The sequence below is a fragment of the Lissotriton helveticus genome, chromosome 12 (genome assembly GCF_964261635.1).
Source record: "Lissotriton helveticus chromosome 12, aLisHel1.1, whole genome shotgun sequence".
In the NCBI taxonomy this organism is placed as follows: Eukaryota; Metazoa; Chordata; class Amphibia; order Caudata; family Salamandridae; genus Lissotriton; species Lissotriton helveticus.
Window position 1 is genome coordinate 888,960,960 of NC_136073.1, and position 15,862 is coordinate 888,976,821.

Genomic DNA, 15,862 nt, shown 5'->3' on the forward strand with positions numbered 1-15,862 from the left:
GTTTGCGTGCCACCAGCGGGATCAGCGATGCTGGGGGACAAGCATATGCAAATCTGCCTGACCAGTTCATCCATATCGCATTGCCCAATGACAACGGATGTGGGAATCTGGCGGCAAAGTACTGGCATTTGGAGTTTTCTTTTGTGGCATACAGGTCTACCTCTGGGTGACCCCATTCCTCGAAGAATGGCTGGAGTACTTGGGGTGAATCTCCCATTCGTGTATTTGTTGGCTGTGCCTGCTGAGCAGGTCGACAATTTGTCCTTCCCTGGGAGGTGTTCTGCTAGGAGAAAGATGTTCTTTTGAATTGCCCACTTCCATATGCTCTGCGCCAGATGGGACAGCTGTGGAGAGTGAGTTCCTCCCTGCTTCTGGATATAGTACATTGAGTCCCTTGTTCACTTGGCCACTGGATTCAAGATAGCCTGGCTGATGAGGATTATGAATCCGAAACCAGTCCCAGGATGCTTGTTTCCGGTCCAGGGAAGACATGGCTTGGCAGTTCGGGCTGGACTGTTTCCATGAGGCACAGGGTCAGACTGATTTGCATATAGCCATGTCTGAACTGGGGTGGCTGAGTGAACTAAAGAATGGTGATGGATTAAACCCAGATCAGTTGACTGGGGGTGAGTGTTTGATTTGTTCAACGCTCCGTCCATCATCCCCTTTTGTATCGCTTTGTTCGCCCTAAGTGTGGCAGGGTATGCTCAGACGTGAGTCCCTTGTTCACTTGGCCACTGGATTCAAGATAGCCTGGCTGATGAGGATTATGAATCCGAAACCGGTCACAGGATGCTTGTTTCCGGTCCAGGGAAGACATGGCTTGGCAGTTCGGGCTGGACTGTTCCCATGAGGCACAGGGTCAGACTGATTTGCATATACCCATGTCTGAACTGGGGTGACTGAGTGAACTAAAGAATGGTGATGGATTAAACCCAGATCAGTTGACTGGGGGTGAGTGTTTGATTTGTTCAAACGCTCTGTCCATCATCCCCTTTTGTATCGCTTTGTTCGCCCTAAGTGTGGCAGGGTATGCTCAGACATGAGTCCCTTGTTCACTTGGCCACTGGATTCAAGATAGCCTGGCTGATGCGGATTATGAATCCGAAACCGGTCCCAGTATGCTTGTTTCCGGTCCAGGGAAGATATGGCTTGGCAGTTCGGGCTGGACTGTTCCCATGAGGCACAGGGTCAGACTGATTTGCATATAGCCATGTCTGAACTGGGGTGGCTGAGTGAACTAAAGAATGGTGATGGATTAAACCCAGATCAGTTGACTGGGGGTAAGTGTTTGATTTGTTCAAACGCTCCGTCCATCATCCCCTTTTGTATCGCTTTGTTCGCCCTAAGTGTGGCGGGGTATGCTCAGACGTGAGTCCCTTGTTCACTTGGCCACTGGATTCAAGATAGCCTGGCTGATGAGGATTATGAATCCGAAACCGGTCCCAGGATGCTTGTTTCCGGTCCAGGGAAGACATGGCTTGGCAGTTCGGGCTGGACTGTTCCCATGAGGTACAGGGTCAGACTGATTTGCATATAGCCATGTCTGAACTGGGGTGACTGAGTGAACTAAAGAATGGTGATGGATTAAACCCAGATCAGTTGACTGGGGGTGAGTGTTTGATTTGTTCAAACGCTCCGTCCATCATCCCCTTTTGTATCGCTTTGTTCGCCCTAAGTGTGGCAGGGTATGCTCAGACGTGAGTCCCTTGTTCACTTGGCCACTGGATTCAAGATAGCCTGGCTGATGAGGATTATGAATCCGAAACCGGTCCCAGGATGCTTGTTTCCGGTCCAGGGAAGACATGGCTTGGCAGTTCGGGCTGGACTGTTCCCATGAGGCACAGGGTCAGACTGATTTGCATATAGCCATGTCTGAACTGGGGTGGCTGAGTGAACTAAAGAATGGTGATGGATTAAACCCAGATCAGTTGACTGGGGGTGAGTGTTTGATTTGTTCAAACGCTCCGCCCATCATCCCCTTTTGTATAGTACATTGCGGTCATGTTGTCCGTCCGGATCAACACCGTCTTGTTGTACACGAATTTTTGAAAGGCTCGGAAGATCGCTAGCAATTCTAGTTGGTTGATATGCAGCCTCTTTTGTTTGTTTGTCCAGATTCCTTGTACTGTGTACTGAAGGAGATGGGCTCCCCAGCCTGTCAGTGATGCGTCCGCTGTTAGTACTAGTTGAGGAACTGGCTCTGGGAACAGTCGCCCCTTTGAAAGGTTTTGTGGGTTCCACCACTGCAGAGATTTGTGAGCGCGACTGTCCACCAACACTAGGTCTTTTAGTTGTCCACAAGCCTGGTTCCATTGCCGTGCTAGGCATTCCTGTAACGGGCGCATTTGAAGTCTGGCATGGGGGACAATGAATATGAGGAGGCCATCATGCCTATGAGCTGCATGAAAACTTGGGCTGGCAGGGAGTGCTGTGGCAGGAATTTGCGGATGAGTATCTGCATGCTGGCTATCCTTGCTGTGTTTGGGTACGCCTTTGCCACTGAGGTGTTTATAGTGGCTCCCAGGTATTGCTGTATGTGGGAAGGTTGCAGATGCGATTTTGTGTAGTTGATTGAAAAGCCTAGGCTGTGTAGCAACTGGATTGTCTGTGACGTGTGTGCTGCACACTCTTGGTACGATTTTGCTTGTATTAGCCAATCGTTCAGATAAGGGTACACATGGACGTGTTGTCTCCTGAGATGCGCTGCTACTGTTGCTAAGCATTTTGTAAACACTCTTGGAGCCGTGGTAACCCCGAAGGGCAAAACCTTGAATTGGTAGTGTTGCCCTTCTATTGTGAACCTGAGGTATTTTCTGTGGGCTGGATGGATGGGTATGTGGAAGTACGCATCCTTGAGGTCCAGTGTTGCTAGGAAGTCTCCTTGCTGTAGCAACGGGAGCACTTGTTGTAGTGTGATCATATGGAAGTGCTCCGATAGTATGTATTGATTTAGGGGCCTGAGGTCCAAAATTGGTCAAGAGAACCATCCTTCTTTGGAATAGGGAAGTATAGGGAATATACTCCTTTCCCTTGTTGGTGGAAAGGGACTTGCTCTATGGCTCCCTTTTCCAGCATGCTTTTCACCTCTTGTTGCAGTAGTGTGATGTGTTCTGTGGACATAGGACGATGTTTGGGTGGTATGTTTGGTGGCGTAGAAGTCAGTTCCAGGCAATAACCAGACTGGATAATTTCTCTCACCCACCTGTCCGTGGTAAGTGAGTGCCAGACAGGTTGTAGTCTGGCTCCGACAGGTGTTAAGCGGTCTGGAGGCAGCGTAATGAAGTCACTTGTTTGTGGTGGTGGAGGCCCTGGTGTTATTGCCTTCCCGCCCTCTTCCCTTATTACTGTTACCTCTGTAACCACCTCTGGTGGTGTTCTTTGCGAAGGAACCTTGTGCGTTACCTTTGTATGAGGCACATGTTTGAGAAGTAGTTCCTCGTGTATTTGCTCTGTATGAGGAGCGTCGAAAGGAGCCCCTATGTTGCTGAAATTGCAGTGCACCCATGGATTTTGCGGTTTCTGTGTCCTTTTTCATTTTGTCCAAGATGGCGTCTACCGCAGGACTAAATAAAAAATCTGGATTGACGGGTTGGTTTAGAATGGTGGACTGCACCTCATTTTTAAAACCTGAAACCAGCAGCCATGCGTGTCTGCGGAGGAGGACACTAGTATTAATGGACCTAGCTGCGGTGTCTGCAGTGTCCAGCGCACATTTAATGGAGGCATTTGATATGAATTTTCCCTCCTGAATGAGATCATTTGCTTGTGCTTTAAAAGGCTCGGGCAAATGTTGCATAAGGCTCTCGAGCTGATCATAGTGTGCCTTATCGTAACGAGCCAGTAAGGCTTGTGTGTTAGCAATTCTCCAAGAGTTGGATGCTTGTGCCGCTTTTGCCTGAAGCTTCTAGAATTTTTGACTCCTTATCAGGGGGAGGTGCTTCCCCTGTTGCCTGAGAGTTGGCTCTTTTACGTGCGTTAGCAACCACCAGTGAGTCTAGTGGCAACTGGCCCTTGATGTAAGTAGGGTCTGTAGGAGCCGATCTATACTTTTTTTCTATTCTGGGATTGATTACCCGTGCCCTGGCTGTATCCTTGAATATGTCAGGTGCGTGTTTTAGAACTCCCTTCAACATGGGAAGTGTTTTGACACTTTTTTCAGCAGTAGTGAAGGTGTCAAAGAGGAAGTCTTCTTCCACGGGGTCACTGTGCATGTCCACGTTGTGGAATTGTGCTGCCCTGTCTATGAGTTGGTTAAAGACTACTGTGTCATCAGTGGGTGATGGTTTAGTAGGATAAGTGGGCACATCAGGGATGGGATGGGTGTCATAAGGGTCTGTTGGCTCATCTCAAGGTTCCTCTTGGTCAGGATCTTGAGGAAAGTCATATAGAGGCTGTGGTTCGTACCCAGTGGAATAGGTGAATCAGGTTTAAAGTCCAAAGTTCTCTTTTTCCTATGCAGGATGGTAACTTTACGAGTGTCTGGGTTAATGTAAATTTTAGCTTGGTCGTCGGATGGATCTGGGTGGAATAGTTCTTCCTCTACAGTCCTGGGTTTGGTGTTGGACTTTTTCGGGTCGACAACACCTGGTTTTTCAACGACCTTTGGTGTTTTGCGGGACTTTTTCGGCTCTGGCCCTGATTTCGGGTCAACAAGTGGTTTCAGGTTGACCGGAACTTTCGGGTCGACACGTTTATTGTGCTCCGTAGGCTTCTTTGGATGAGTGTCTTTCACCGGATCGAAGTTCTTTTTTGGATCGGCCGGTGTCTTTGGAGCCGTTATCTTTGGGTCGACAGGTTTGACCGGCTTCGATGGTTTTGGTACGGCACCAGATGCCGGGTCGACGGTTTTTGGAACAGCAGGTTTGTTCGGGTCGACGACCTTCTTCGGTTCGGTGCAATTCGGCTACGTGCCCTTGTTCGGGTCGACCGATTTTTTGGGGTCGACGGTTTTTGGCTGAACGGCCTTTGTGGGGTCGACAGTCTTCTTTGGCTTGACGCTCTTTGGCTGTGCGGCCTTTTTTGGATCGACGCCCTTCGGGTCGGTGACCTTTTTTGGCTATGGAACCTTCTTCGGGGCGATGATACTAGGACCTGGGGGTTCCAAAGGTTTCGGTTTCGTAGCCGAGCCGGAAGGCGGGGATGTCGAAAGTTTTTTATGATCTTGGCTAAGGCCTGTTGGCGATGCCTCGACCGGAGCCTCTGGTGACGGGTCAACTGGTGTCGGGGGCAGTGTACTCACGATTTGGCCCGACGGGATCTTGTCGTCAGAGTTGGAGTAGTCCTCGACAGTGACGATCTCCAGGTACAAGTCTTGAGCGTCCGGTAGATCCTGGTCATCATCGAAGATGTTGTCTGGTTCCGGTGCCTGTCGCTGCATTTCTTGCCTAGCGGCCCGTCGGATCCGTATGGTTTTCTTCGACCGGAACTGGGCGCAGGCCGGGCAGGTCAATTCCCTATGGTCTGGGGAAAGGCACTTGTTGCATACTGAATGTTTATCAGAATGGGGGAACTTGGAGTGGCATTGTGGGCGTCAAAAAGGCCCAGCGGCCCGCGTCGACGACCGATTCGAGATGGAAGTTTGTATCGAGTAGAGAGGTACCGAACGAGAACAATACCGTCGAAGTCGAAGGCCTTTTGGCCTTTAGAAAGTTTTGTTTTCGATTCCGAGTTGGAGTATAGGAGTTTGCATCCGAACCCAATGGCGGAAAAAAACAATCTGAGCATGGAGAGGATGCCCATGCGCACTGTAGTCCAGGGGAGGAGTAGCCTTTCTCGTGATACTTCGAAGACTCTTCCAGGACAACAAAGTGCAATCATCCGGACCCAACACTAGGTGGCGATCTATGCACAGATATGAATTCAGAAGCCCACATGCCCCGAACATTTGTAGTATTGGAGATCCGGGCCTTATGGACCCAGCGGCGCAGGGCACGCCTAGTATCTCCGGGTTCACCTGCCTTGTCAGACAGAGACACGAGACACTCTGTTGAGCGTAGAAAATCAGATTTATTAGCTGCAGCTGGCACAGTTGTCCGCGAAGTACCCTAAAGGTATATTCTCAGGAGACTGCCACATAACTCCGTGGCTCACAATCTCTTATAGGTAGAATGTTTACAATGCCCACTCCCAAAACATATAAAACCAGCAAATAGGAATAGTTCGAAAACAAGCTATTAAATGTCAAAACACACCCTCCTTTCAGACCCCGTGTGCTCTCCTCCCCTCAAGTTAATCAACACTAGTGCCCGTAATTCAATTTGCAGGTGGTAGAACATGTTTGAATGCTTCAAAAGATAGTTTATGTAACAAGAGAATACACGAAGAGAATAGCGAAGGCCAGTCAAATAGAATGAAGTCAAGAAGAATGGTGGGACCCAAACAGCAGAGTTAGACAAGGATTAATCAGTCTAGACACGGATTTAACAAACTCGGCCAGGCCCTGACATCGGTTTGGTAATCAAGGACAAGGGTTACTTTTTAACAGGAGAAGCAAAGTGGTGGTCCCTGTTCAATAGAGTTTTAATACTCTCACTCCAAGTAATAGTTTAAAGAATCTAAAGGGCAGCTATACTATCAGGTTTGGGCAGTACGTGAGACACACTATAAATTACAATCACTAGTATGATTAAGTATTGGCACATCTGCAACAGTTTGAGATGAGTAAAGTTCAAGTTTTTATTGAAATACCTCCCGCTCGGGTTACAATCCATGCATATTTATTAAAAATTGTTAAAAACATTGGTTAAGAAATCACACAGTGTGAAAATACAACAAATAAAAACGTCAAAGTAACAGTCGACGCGTTTCGGTGCTTCTATGTAGCTACACCTTCTTCAGGACAATTCAACACAATGACTTGCGGATCTAAAAATTAAAAAATAAAAAACAACATTTAGGCATTTCGCTAGAAGTGTTTTACTTGTCTTTTTATACACTCTTTATTGCCATAGGTTGTTTCATTTTTATCACTCTTTGTTACTGCCTTTCCGCCCCCATTAGTCCTACCAATTTATTATTCATACTCGATTGTCTTTAGTTACTATGTATTAGCATTAAATAAGTTCTTGTTCTACCTTGCCTTGTGGATGTCAGGCCTTGGTCCTCTTGTTATTAAAAACCTTTGATGGGTTAGCGAGTTTCTATATGTTTCCAGTCTCGCGATAATGTCCACTAATAAAAGACACAAAAGTATATATAACCATTCAGGTTATGTGAAATACAGCCCCTTTCACTTATGGACATCCTCTCTTTTCACATCCCTTTACCTTATTTTAATTCTTGGTGGAGATATTTAGCGAACTCGGAGGAGCCACCGTAGTACAATCAAGATGTTTTTTTCTTTTTTTTAAATGGATTATGTTCCTATATGCATGGGAAGAATACAATAACATTAGGAACTACAAAAGTTTTAAAAAAAATAATAATTTTTACCAAGTCTCGCTCCATTACAGATCTGTTGTTGTTTTTTTTCCTACTCACCAATATGTTGTCTGGCAGAATCTAGCAGATGCTTAAGGTTTTTCAGTAATTATCCCTTCTTGCTGCTTGGGGTTGTTGGCGCTCTGCAAGGTCAAGGGGATGAACGGAATTTTTATTCTCTAATGTTACTCAAATTGCGTGTACTACATGATATTGGCCATTCTACTACCTGGTCCCGGAGTTATGTATTGCCGAGCCTCGGGGTGGCTAATTAATCGCTTTGAACAGATTCAAGGCTAGCTATATGACATAAGGCAAACCAGAGGGAAGGAATGATAATTATAAATAGGCACATGATAAAGAGTGTCCCGGTACAAAATACGAGAATGGACAAGGGGACAACATTAGAGACTTTGAATTGAAACTAAGTATAGCTCTGAAAAACGCAATTTGAGTAACATTAGAGAATAAAAATTCCGTTCATCCCCTTGACCTTGCAGAGCGCCAACAACCCCAAGCAGCAAGAAGGGATAATTACTGAAAAACCTTAAGCATCTGCTAGATCCTGCCAGACAACATATTGGTGTTTAGGACAAAAACCAACAACAGACCTGTAATGGAGCGAGACTTGGTAAAAAAAAAAAAAAAATTAATTGTTTTTTTAGTTCCTAATGTTATTGTATTGTTCCCATGCATATAGGAACATAATCCATTTAAAAAAAAGAAAAAAACATCTTGATTGTACTACGGTGGCTCCTCCGAGTTCGCTAAATATCTCCACCAAGAATTAAAATAAGGTAAAGGGATGTGAAGAGAGAGGATGTCCATAAGTGAAAGGGGCTGTATTTCACATAACCTAAATGGTTATATATACTTTTGTGTCTTTTATTAGTGGACATTATCACGAGACTGGAAACATATAGAAATTCGCTAACCCATCAAAGGTTTTTAATAACAAGAGGACCAAGGCCTCACATCCACAAGGCATGGTAGAACAAGAACTTATTTAATGCTAATACATAGTAACTAAAGACAATCGAGTATGAATAATAAATTGGTAGGACTAAAGGGGGCGGAAGGGCAGTAACAAAGAGTGATAAAAATGAAACCACCTATGGCAATAAAGAGTGTATAAAAAGACAAGTAAAACACTTCTAGCGAAATACCTAAATGTTGTTTTTTAATTTTTAATTTTTAGATCCGCAAGTCATTGTGTTGAATTGCTCTGAAGAAGGTGTAGATACATAGAAGCACCAAAACGCGTCGACTGTTACTTTGACTTTTTTATTTGTTGTATTTTCACACTGTGTGATTTCTTAACCAATGTTTTTAACAATTTTTAATAAATATGCATAGATTGTAACCCGAGCGGGAGGTATTTCAATAAAAACTTGAACTTTACTCATCTCAAACTGTCGCAGATGTGCCAATACTTAATCATACTAGTGATTGTAATTTATAGTGTGTCTCACGTACTGCCCAAACCTAATAGTATAGCTGCCCTTTAGATTCTTTAAACTATTACTTGGAGTGAGAGTATTAAAACTCTTTCGAACAGGGACCACCACTTTGCTTAGCTTTTTCCCCTCCCTGCAACAAGAACCAGGGGAACCTTCCAATTTTTCCTGTTTCTTTAACAGGAGAGACAAGTAGAAGCTGAAAAAGCAAAAACACCGCGTTCGCTGTGCTGCCTGAGTGAGGCAACACAAATTGGCGGCTAAGCACAAAATGGTGGCTAGATACGAAGCGGAGTCGAAAACTACGGACCCTCAGTATTAGTAAGCTAAATACTAGAGTACTAGAGACTTCGAGTGAAACTAAAAAAGTTCACTTTAAACCAGAAAAAAGTGATTAAAAAATCAATAACTGGCGAGCTCAATGCTCCAGGTTCCTCACAGAAGGAGCCGGAAAAAAGAACTGACCTAACTGTCACTTGTGGTGCATGATGGGAGCCAGGGGATTCCTGGAGGTCTTAAAGGCACGGCGCCACTTTTCCAATTACTGGATGTCCTTGTCGAGGCTGTCTGGAGGGCTAGGTTAATCTGTACTGATGGCACTGAGCCAGTCTGCTCTGTGATTCTGCCCCAGCTGTGGCTTGAAATACTGAATGTGGGCGGGGTGTTGACTTGAAGAGTGTTGATTTGGATGTGGATGAAGAAGTAGGCAGTCCATGTGAGTGGTGTGGTGGAGGTCTATTTGATGTTGTAGCTTATAGTGAAGATTGGGTTCATGCAGGCGGCATTGAATTATTCTCATGTGTATGGCCATCAATGAATATCCTATGATGCAAAAAGACATTTCCAACTGCCACAGCACTCCATTAGAGCACAGTGAGAAAATAGAAACAGTTATATTTGTTCTAGGTTTTTTTCTACGATGCCAGGGCCTTACCAGGAGTATCCACGTTGCTTAGCCCACACAATAGATCCTGGTACAAAAGTGGCATAAATTACTTCATCATCGGATTCTGACCAGCCTTCCTCTGGAATATCACAATTATTAAACTTGGAATCTGTAATGAAGAAATAAAATACTAGTGAAGAAAAGTCACTTGCATTTACAACCGTCCAGTGAATGTCACACTAATTGAGAGAATAAACATAGTATTTAAAATAAAATACATTATCTTGGTTCATTTCCCATTTAAAAAAATCTAATCCTAATGAAGAGTTTTATAAGCACTTCTGCATCTACTACTTCATTTTTTTTTAAAACGGCAATAAGGTAATTATGTAGTAAGGCAGGATGGATTTCTCTAAATAGGCAATGCAATGCACTGGTAGTAAACATTCACTTGATTTTGGACAGCTAACTTCAGAAAAGATGCTGCTAAATTCTCATTGCTAGGGCGGAGCTTGGCCTGCAGCATAAAGGCTGGCTCCTGATGAAGCTCGTACCCGGCCCACCTTCACCATGCCTTTCCCGCAGTACCTGCGCCAGAGACGCAACTGTTATGAAGTGATTGGGAGCTGGTTTGGCCCAGACAGGTGGAAATATGTTGTGATATTATTGAATGTCCGCTTCATGTAAGTTAGAGAAATGTAAACCTTTCTTTCCTCTTCAACTCTTAGCTCTCTTTTCTACCTTCTCCCAAACCACCTCACCTTATCCACCCTTCCTAGATAAGGGAGTGTTATACAAGCAGTTTGACCAGGGCCAGTGATCGCAACATGTGTTCCTGCACTCACACAGTACTTCAGGTCCACTTGTCACTGACCTTCCATTCACACCCCCGTACATCTTACAAATATACAAGCAAAATTAAGTAATTCCCAAGGGATGCACATGGATAAAGCCACAATCCCCTCTGCCCAGACATTACTTTGCAATAAAACTCTCGATATCACTCAATGTGAGCAGTATGAACCATTATGTTAAGCCTAAGGTAAGTCCCAAAATACTTGGCCACAAAATCCCCTGACATTGCACTTACACTGTAGACCCACCTTTCTCCGACTAAATTCGCCCAGCGGAAGAAGGGTGGGATGAGTAATTAGAAGAAAAAGGACACAATAATTGTCAGATTCCTGAATGAATGTGTGAATGAATGAATGAAAAGGATTTATAGAGTGCAAAAAATGCCAGAAGGCATCAAGGCGCTATTAGTAACACAGTCTGCAATAGAAGAAAAGTAGGAAAGGATGACTAATGGCTCTTAAGAAGTGAACAGCCAGGTCTTTCATGCCTTGCGAAAATGAGGTGAGTGACTGAAGGCTAGAAACTGATGGAGGAAGAAAGTTCACAACGTGGATGCTGCCACTGAGAAAGCTCTGCCTTCTCATCTTGATCTCCTGAATCTAGGTGCCTGTAAAATATATTTTCCTTAAGACCGAAGCTGTCTGGGCGGGGAAGGTCGAAACTCTCCTGTTTACCTGTGAGCGAAAGGATATTTCTGTGTCAATCATTACGCCATGGTTTTTGCAGAGTCCTTTGGAATAGGTAACGCCCCTATTCTGTCTGGCCACCACAGATTGGACCATAAGGAGGATGCCCACCAAAATTCAGGACCTCTGTCTTGTCCCCATTCAAACGTAGATAATTTCTATCCATCAAAATGGCAATTGCCTGCATACAAGTTTTAAAATTAAAGGCAGTCGCATTAAGATTCTTTGAGATGGACACGATGATTTGGGTGTCATCAGCATTGGCCAAAGCTTGAAGCCCAAAAGATCTAATCACTGGTGCTAGTGGTGAGAGATACAAATTGAAAGGGTGGGGCTCAAGTGTGGTAAATAAATAATTAATTACCGGTACTATTTTTGAATACATTAATGAAAACAGATAGCTCAATAAATAAGAGGCAGGATCCGGGGTATCTGAGTTGAACAGGCTTTAATCAGGCACAAGGGAAGGGACAGGATCGGAACAGCCTGAAATAGAATGGCATGGACTGGCAGCTGCAACGTCTCATTAACAGTACAAGGTATATATAGTAAAACATTAGAATTACATTGCATACAGTAGGCGTAACAAGTGACAAGCGTAAGATAAGAACACATGGGCGTGAAAAGAAGGCGTGCACAGGGCGTGCACGTAGACATGTGATGAGAACGTCACAGAAGTGTCATAAAATGGGTGGATACATGGAGGGGGCTACCGGAGCAGCTGGAACCTTTAACCTAGTGGTGCGCGCAAACGGGCCATGACGTGTAACTGGGGTGAGCTGGGGGCTATGACTTGTGCTCTAGAAGAGGAGACTAAAGTCTGCGGTGTCAGGATGACATGTACCTATAGCATATCTGGTATCTTGTGTTTGGAGTACATGTTGATAGAATCTAAAAGTTATCAGAGCAAAGGCTATTTGACACTAAGACTGGTGCATGCATATATTCTTCATGTATTGCGTGTGTTATGAATCTTCTATGGATATTAATACAATAATTCACTTGCATGGAGACAGGAAGACTAGACTATAACTGGAGATGTTTATGCGGTTCGTTAGCTTAGGAATGTGAAGACGGAGAGCTGAACTGATAACTAGAGGCATAACATATTCTTGGCAGACAGGCAGGCAGAGCCAGGCCGGGCACTGCGCTGCGCGGCAGGAAGTAAGCGAAGGGTCAGGGATGCAGGTGGGGGCTGCATCGCTCCTCGGAATGGTTTCAGGAGACTGGAGCTTGAATCTGGTGTCCGGGCCCTTTTTGAGGCCTGGAAACGGGGACAATTCAATGAATAAAAGTGCATAATGTAAAACGTTGGCAACATAGGCCTAATACTCGTTGCTTTCACGGGGACTGGAAACTGGCATACTAAAGTTGGATGCAACTAGAATTGCGTCTTTAATCGATCATAGGGGGATATATGCATATCGATCATGCACATATTACATAGGATGTGGAACACGTAGGCACACATGACAAGGCAAAATTCAATTTTCCTCATTCCCTCCTTGTGCCCTACGTTTCCATCAGGAAACATCAATATTCATGATACCATCTATCTGTTCATATAGCATCATTTGCTCGTCTCGAATTTTCTTGGAACGGGACTTAGGACTAGGACTACAAGAGGTAGCACACAAGCCGCAAATCGCAGGGCCACATTGTAAACAGAGACAGCAACTGAATATGATCATTACTGTTATACCTAGGAATGACAATACTTTCCATCCCCAGGCAGACATTATACTCCAGAGCCAACCGGACCATGTCCAGGTGCCTGGATTCTGGTGTAACTGATGGGCAATTTTATGAAGTCTGGTTATAGCTGAATAAACAGACGGTGCGTTATTAGGAATGAAAATGCAACAACTAGATCCGATGACTCTACAAGCCCCGCCCCTATCGGCCAGTATGACGTCAAGGACGAGACGATTTTGGAGCACAACAAATCTCATAGCAGATTGTTCTTCAGTTAAGTTACCTAGAGCGGAAGTAGTCTCATTCACTACTACTTCAAGGGTTCTGGTTAGCCTACGTATTAGCTTACTATTCTGGACAGGACCTATGAAGAAAAAGAAACCTGTATTGAAGTCTTGATACTGTTCTAAAGCAGTTTCAGTCTGATCGACAATTTGGGGACTCGATCTCCCTTCTATGTCTACTGTGTACTAGATGCACTGAACCATTCTTTCTAACACATAATTCGCCTTTCACCGGTAGAACTGTGATAGCAGGCAAATCTGGAGTAGTCTCGGACTGAACATTCAAAACCATGAAATTCGAGGAATAATTACCTAGATCATATACTTCATTTTCTAGATCTAACCCTGTTCTATGGGAAAGACCTTCCTTGTCTGGGAAACATGTTCTATTCAGAAGGGACATATCATTTGAGGATGACGTTAACGTGGACCATGCTCCACACGAACCATTGTGTGAAAACGGATAGAGAAAGAGTGGCAGAACTCCCTTCGGTGTCTGGAAAGGGGGGAGTCGACCACACACCCAACAACTAGTGGCATTGCTGGTCTGGTGTGAATAGTGTAACATTCGGATAAAAGTATTATTGTGCATGGCAAGACGATAGGATAACTCGTGAGGAGGCAGTTCACTAAATGTGTGCTCTACTGTAACATTAGAGGGAAAATGTACATGAGAAACAATAGGAGGAAAATATATATGTAAAACATAACTTATGCCTGTAATAGTAGGAAAATAATTAAATTAAAAGAGTAACAATGCATTGACTTCGAAGATTCTTTTGATAACGTATTTTCTTAGAGTTTTGACTAACTCTCTCACTAGGTTGGTCTATCTCATACATGTCAGGAACCTGTCTAACCGTTTCACCCGAGAGGGACTTAGACAATTAAACTGGCTGACTTACTAGACCTTAATTTTTCTTTATACTCCTGCTGCGGAGTTTTCTCTAACAGAGGAAGTTTAGAGTCAGTATCTGGGCAGTCCTTGAGAACGGGGCAGTCTTTGAAAAAAGTTTTTGGAGAGAGTCCATGGAATCGCTTCACGTGACTGGAGTGCAACCACCCCTTGCGACCTTCGACCTTGATGGCCGTCCTTGTTGTTAGCAATACGAGTCTTGGCTCCTTCCAGCGGGGCTCCAGCGGACTTGAACGATCAAAATTCCTCACGAGGACTAGGTCTCCTGGTATGACCTCGTGCGGTTTCACTTGAGTGTTGTCTGGAAAAGCAGCGGCAACCTGTGAACGACAAGAGAGTAGTGCAGACATCAAGGAAGCCAGGTAATCTGTCAGCATGTTACTGTCAACATCTGTAATTGTACGTGGCCTAGGTGTACCCCACATGTTCGGGGGACGACCGAAAACTACCTCGAAAGGTGAGAGACCTGAACGGGAGTGAGCGACCATTCTCATGTAAAAAAGGGCGACTGGCAGGGCTACCATCCAATCTACGCCTTTTTCTGCGCATACTTTGGCAATGCGGATTTTCAGGGTCTGATTATGTCTCTCTACGAGACCAGCTGCTTCAGGATGTCGTACACAGTGGAACTTCCACTGGTACCCTAACAGAAGAGATACTTGTTTCATGAGTTCGGATGAGAATGGCTGGCCGTTATCTGAATACACGACCCTAGGTAATCCATAACGGGGGAAAAACTCACGAACCAACTGCCTGGCAGTGGTCGCGGCGGTGTAATCTGGGACTGGATAGGCTTCTGTCCATCTGGACAAAGCGCATACAACTACGAGGACATACTTGAAACCTCGACATCGATCCATCTGAATATAATCCATCTGGAGGACTTCAAAAGGGTGGTCAGGAGGATGGAATCCACCTTGTTCCACCGAGACACCTTTACCTGGATTGAACTGACAACAGATCATGCAAGTACGCACTTTCTGCTTGGCTGCTGCTCGTAAATGCTTGTTAAACCAGAGGTTCTGAATACTGTCTAACATGGCCTTTTCTCCTAAGTGTGCTGGACTATGTGCGGTGTTAATAATGACTTGAACCATAGAGTCGGGGAGAAACCATGTGGCTTTTCCCTTCGTCAACCATCCTTGATCTGTCTGGACCCCTCCTTGTTCAGACCATTTCTTGATTTCGTCGGGAGTAGCATGTGACTGTATATCTATTACGTCTTGTGTAGGGTCCTTAACTGTCATACAAGTCGTCTGAACGGGAATGTCTGTCTGTGTCGTGTTAACTGGAATGTCTGGAGTCTGAGCTGTAAGCTTGGCTGTTCGATCTGCTAGATCGTTACCCTGGGAAATGATGTCAGTGACTTTCGTATGTGCCTTGCACTTCATGATAGCGATAGCTGTCGGTAAATGTATTGCATCTAACAGAGCTTGAATGAGGGGGCCATGCTGAATCTTGGTTCCATGAGAGGTCATAAAACCTCTTTCTTGCCAGAGCACTCCAAAGTCGTGTACGACTCCGAATGCATAACGTGAATCTGTGTATATGTTTACTTTCAGGTTCTTCGCTCGTATGCAGGCTTGGGTCAGAGCGACGAGCTCTGCTGCTTGAGCAGACAGGGTGTCAATACGATGTGTCTCTATAACTTCGGTTTCAGT

General features: G+C 44.8%; 1 protein-coding gene across 13 annotated transcripts in view; it reads right to left on the reverse strand.

Moving 5' to 3' along the window:
- The window catches only part of ZCWPW1 (zinc finger CW-type and PWWP domain containing 1), a 1,771,049-nt gene that overhangs the window by 876,392 nt on the left and 878,795 nt on the right, over positions 1-15,862 (reverse strand). For all 13 annotated transcript variants that reach the window (XM_078668572.1, XM_078668568.1, XM_078668570.1 and 10 more), the window contains one exon: positions 9,814-9,934. In XM_078668572.1, coding sequence (XP_078524698.1) covers positions 9,814-9,934 — 121 coding nt within the window. The remainder of the gene's footprint in view (positions 1-9,813; positions 9,935-15,862) is intronic.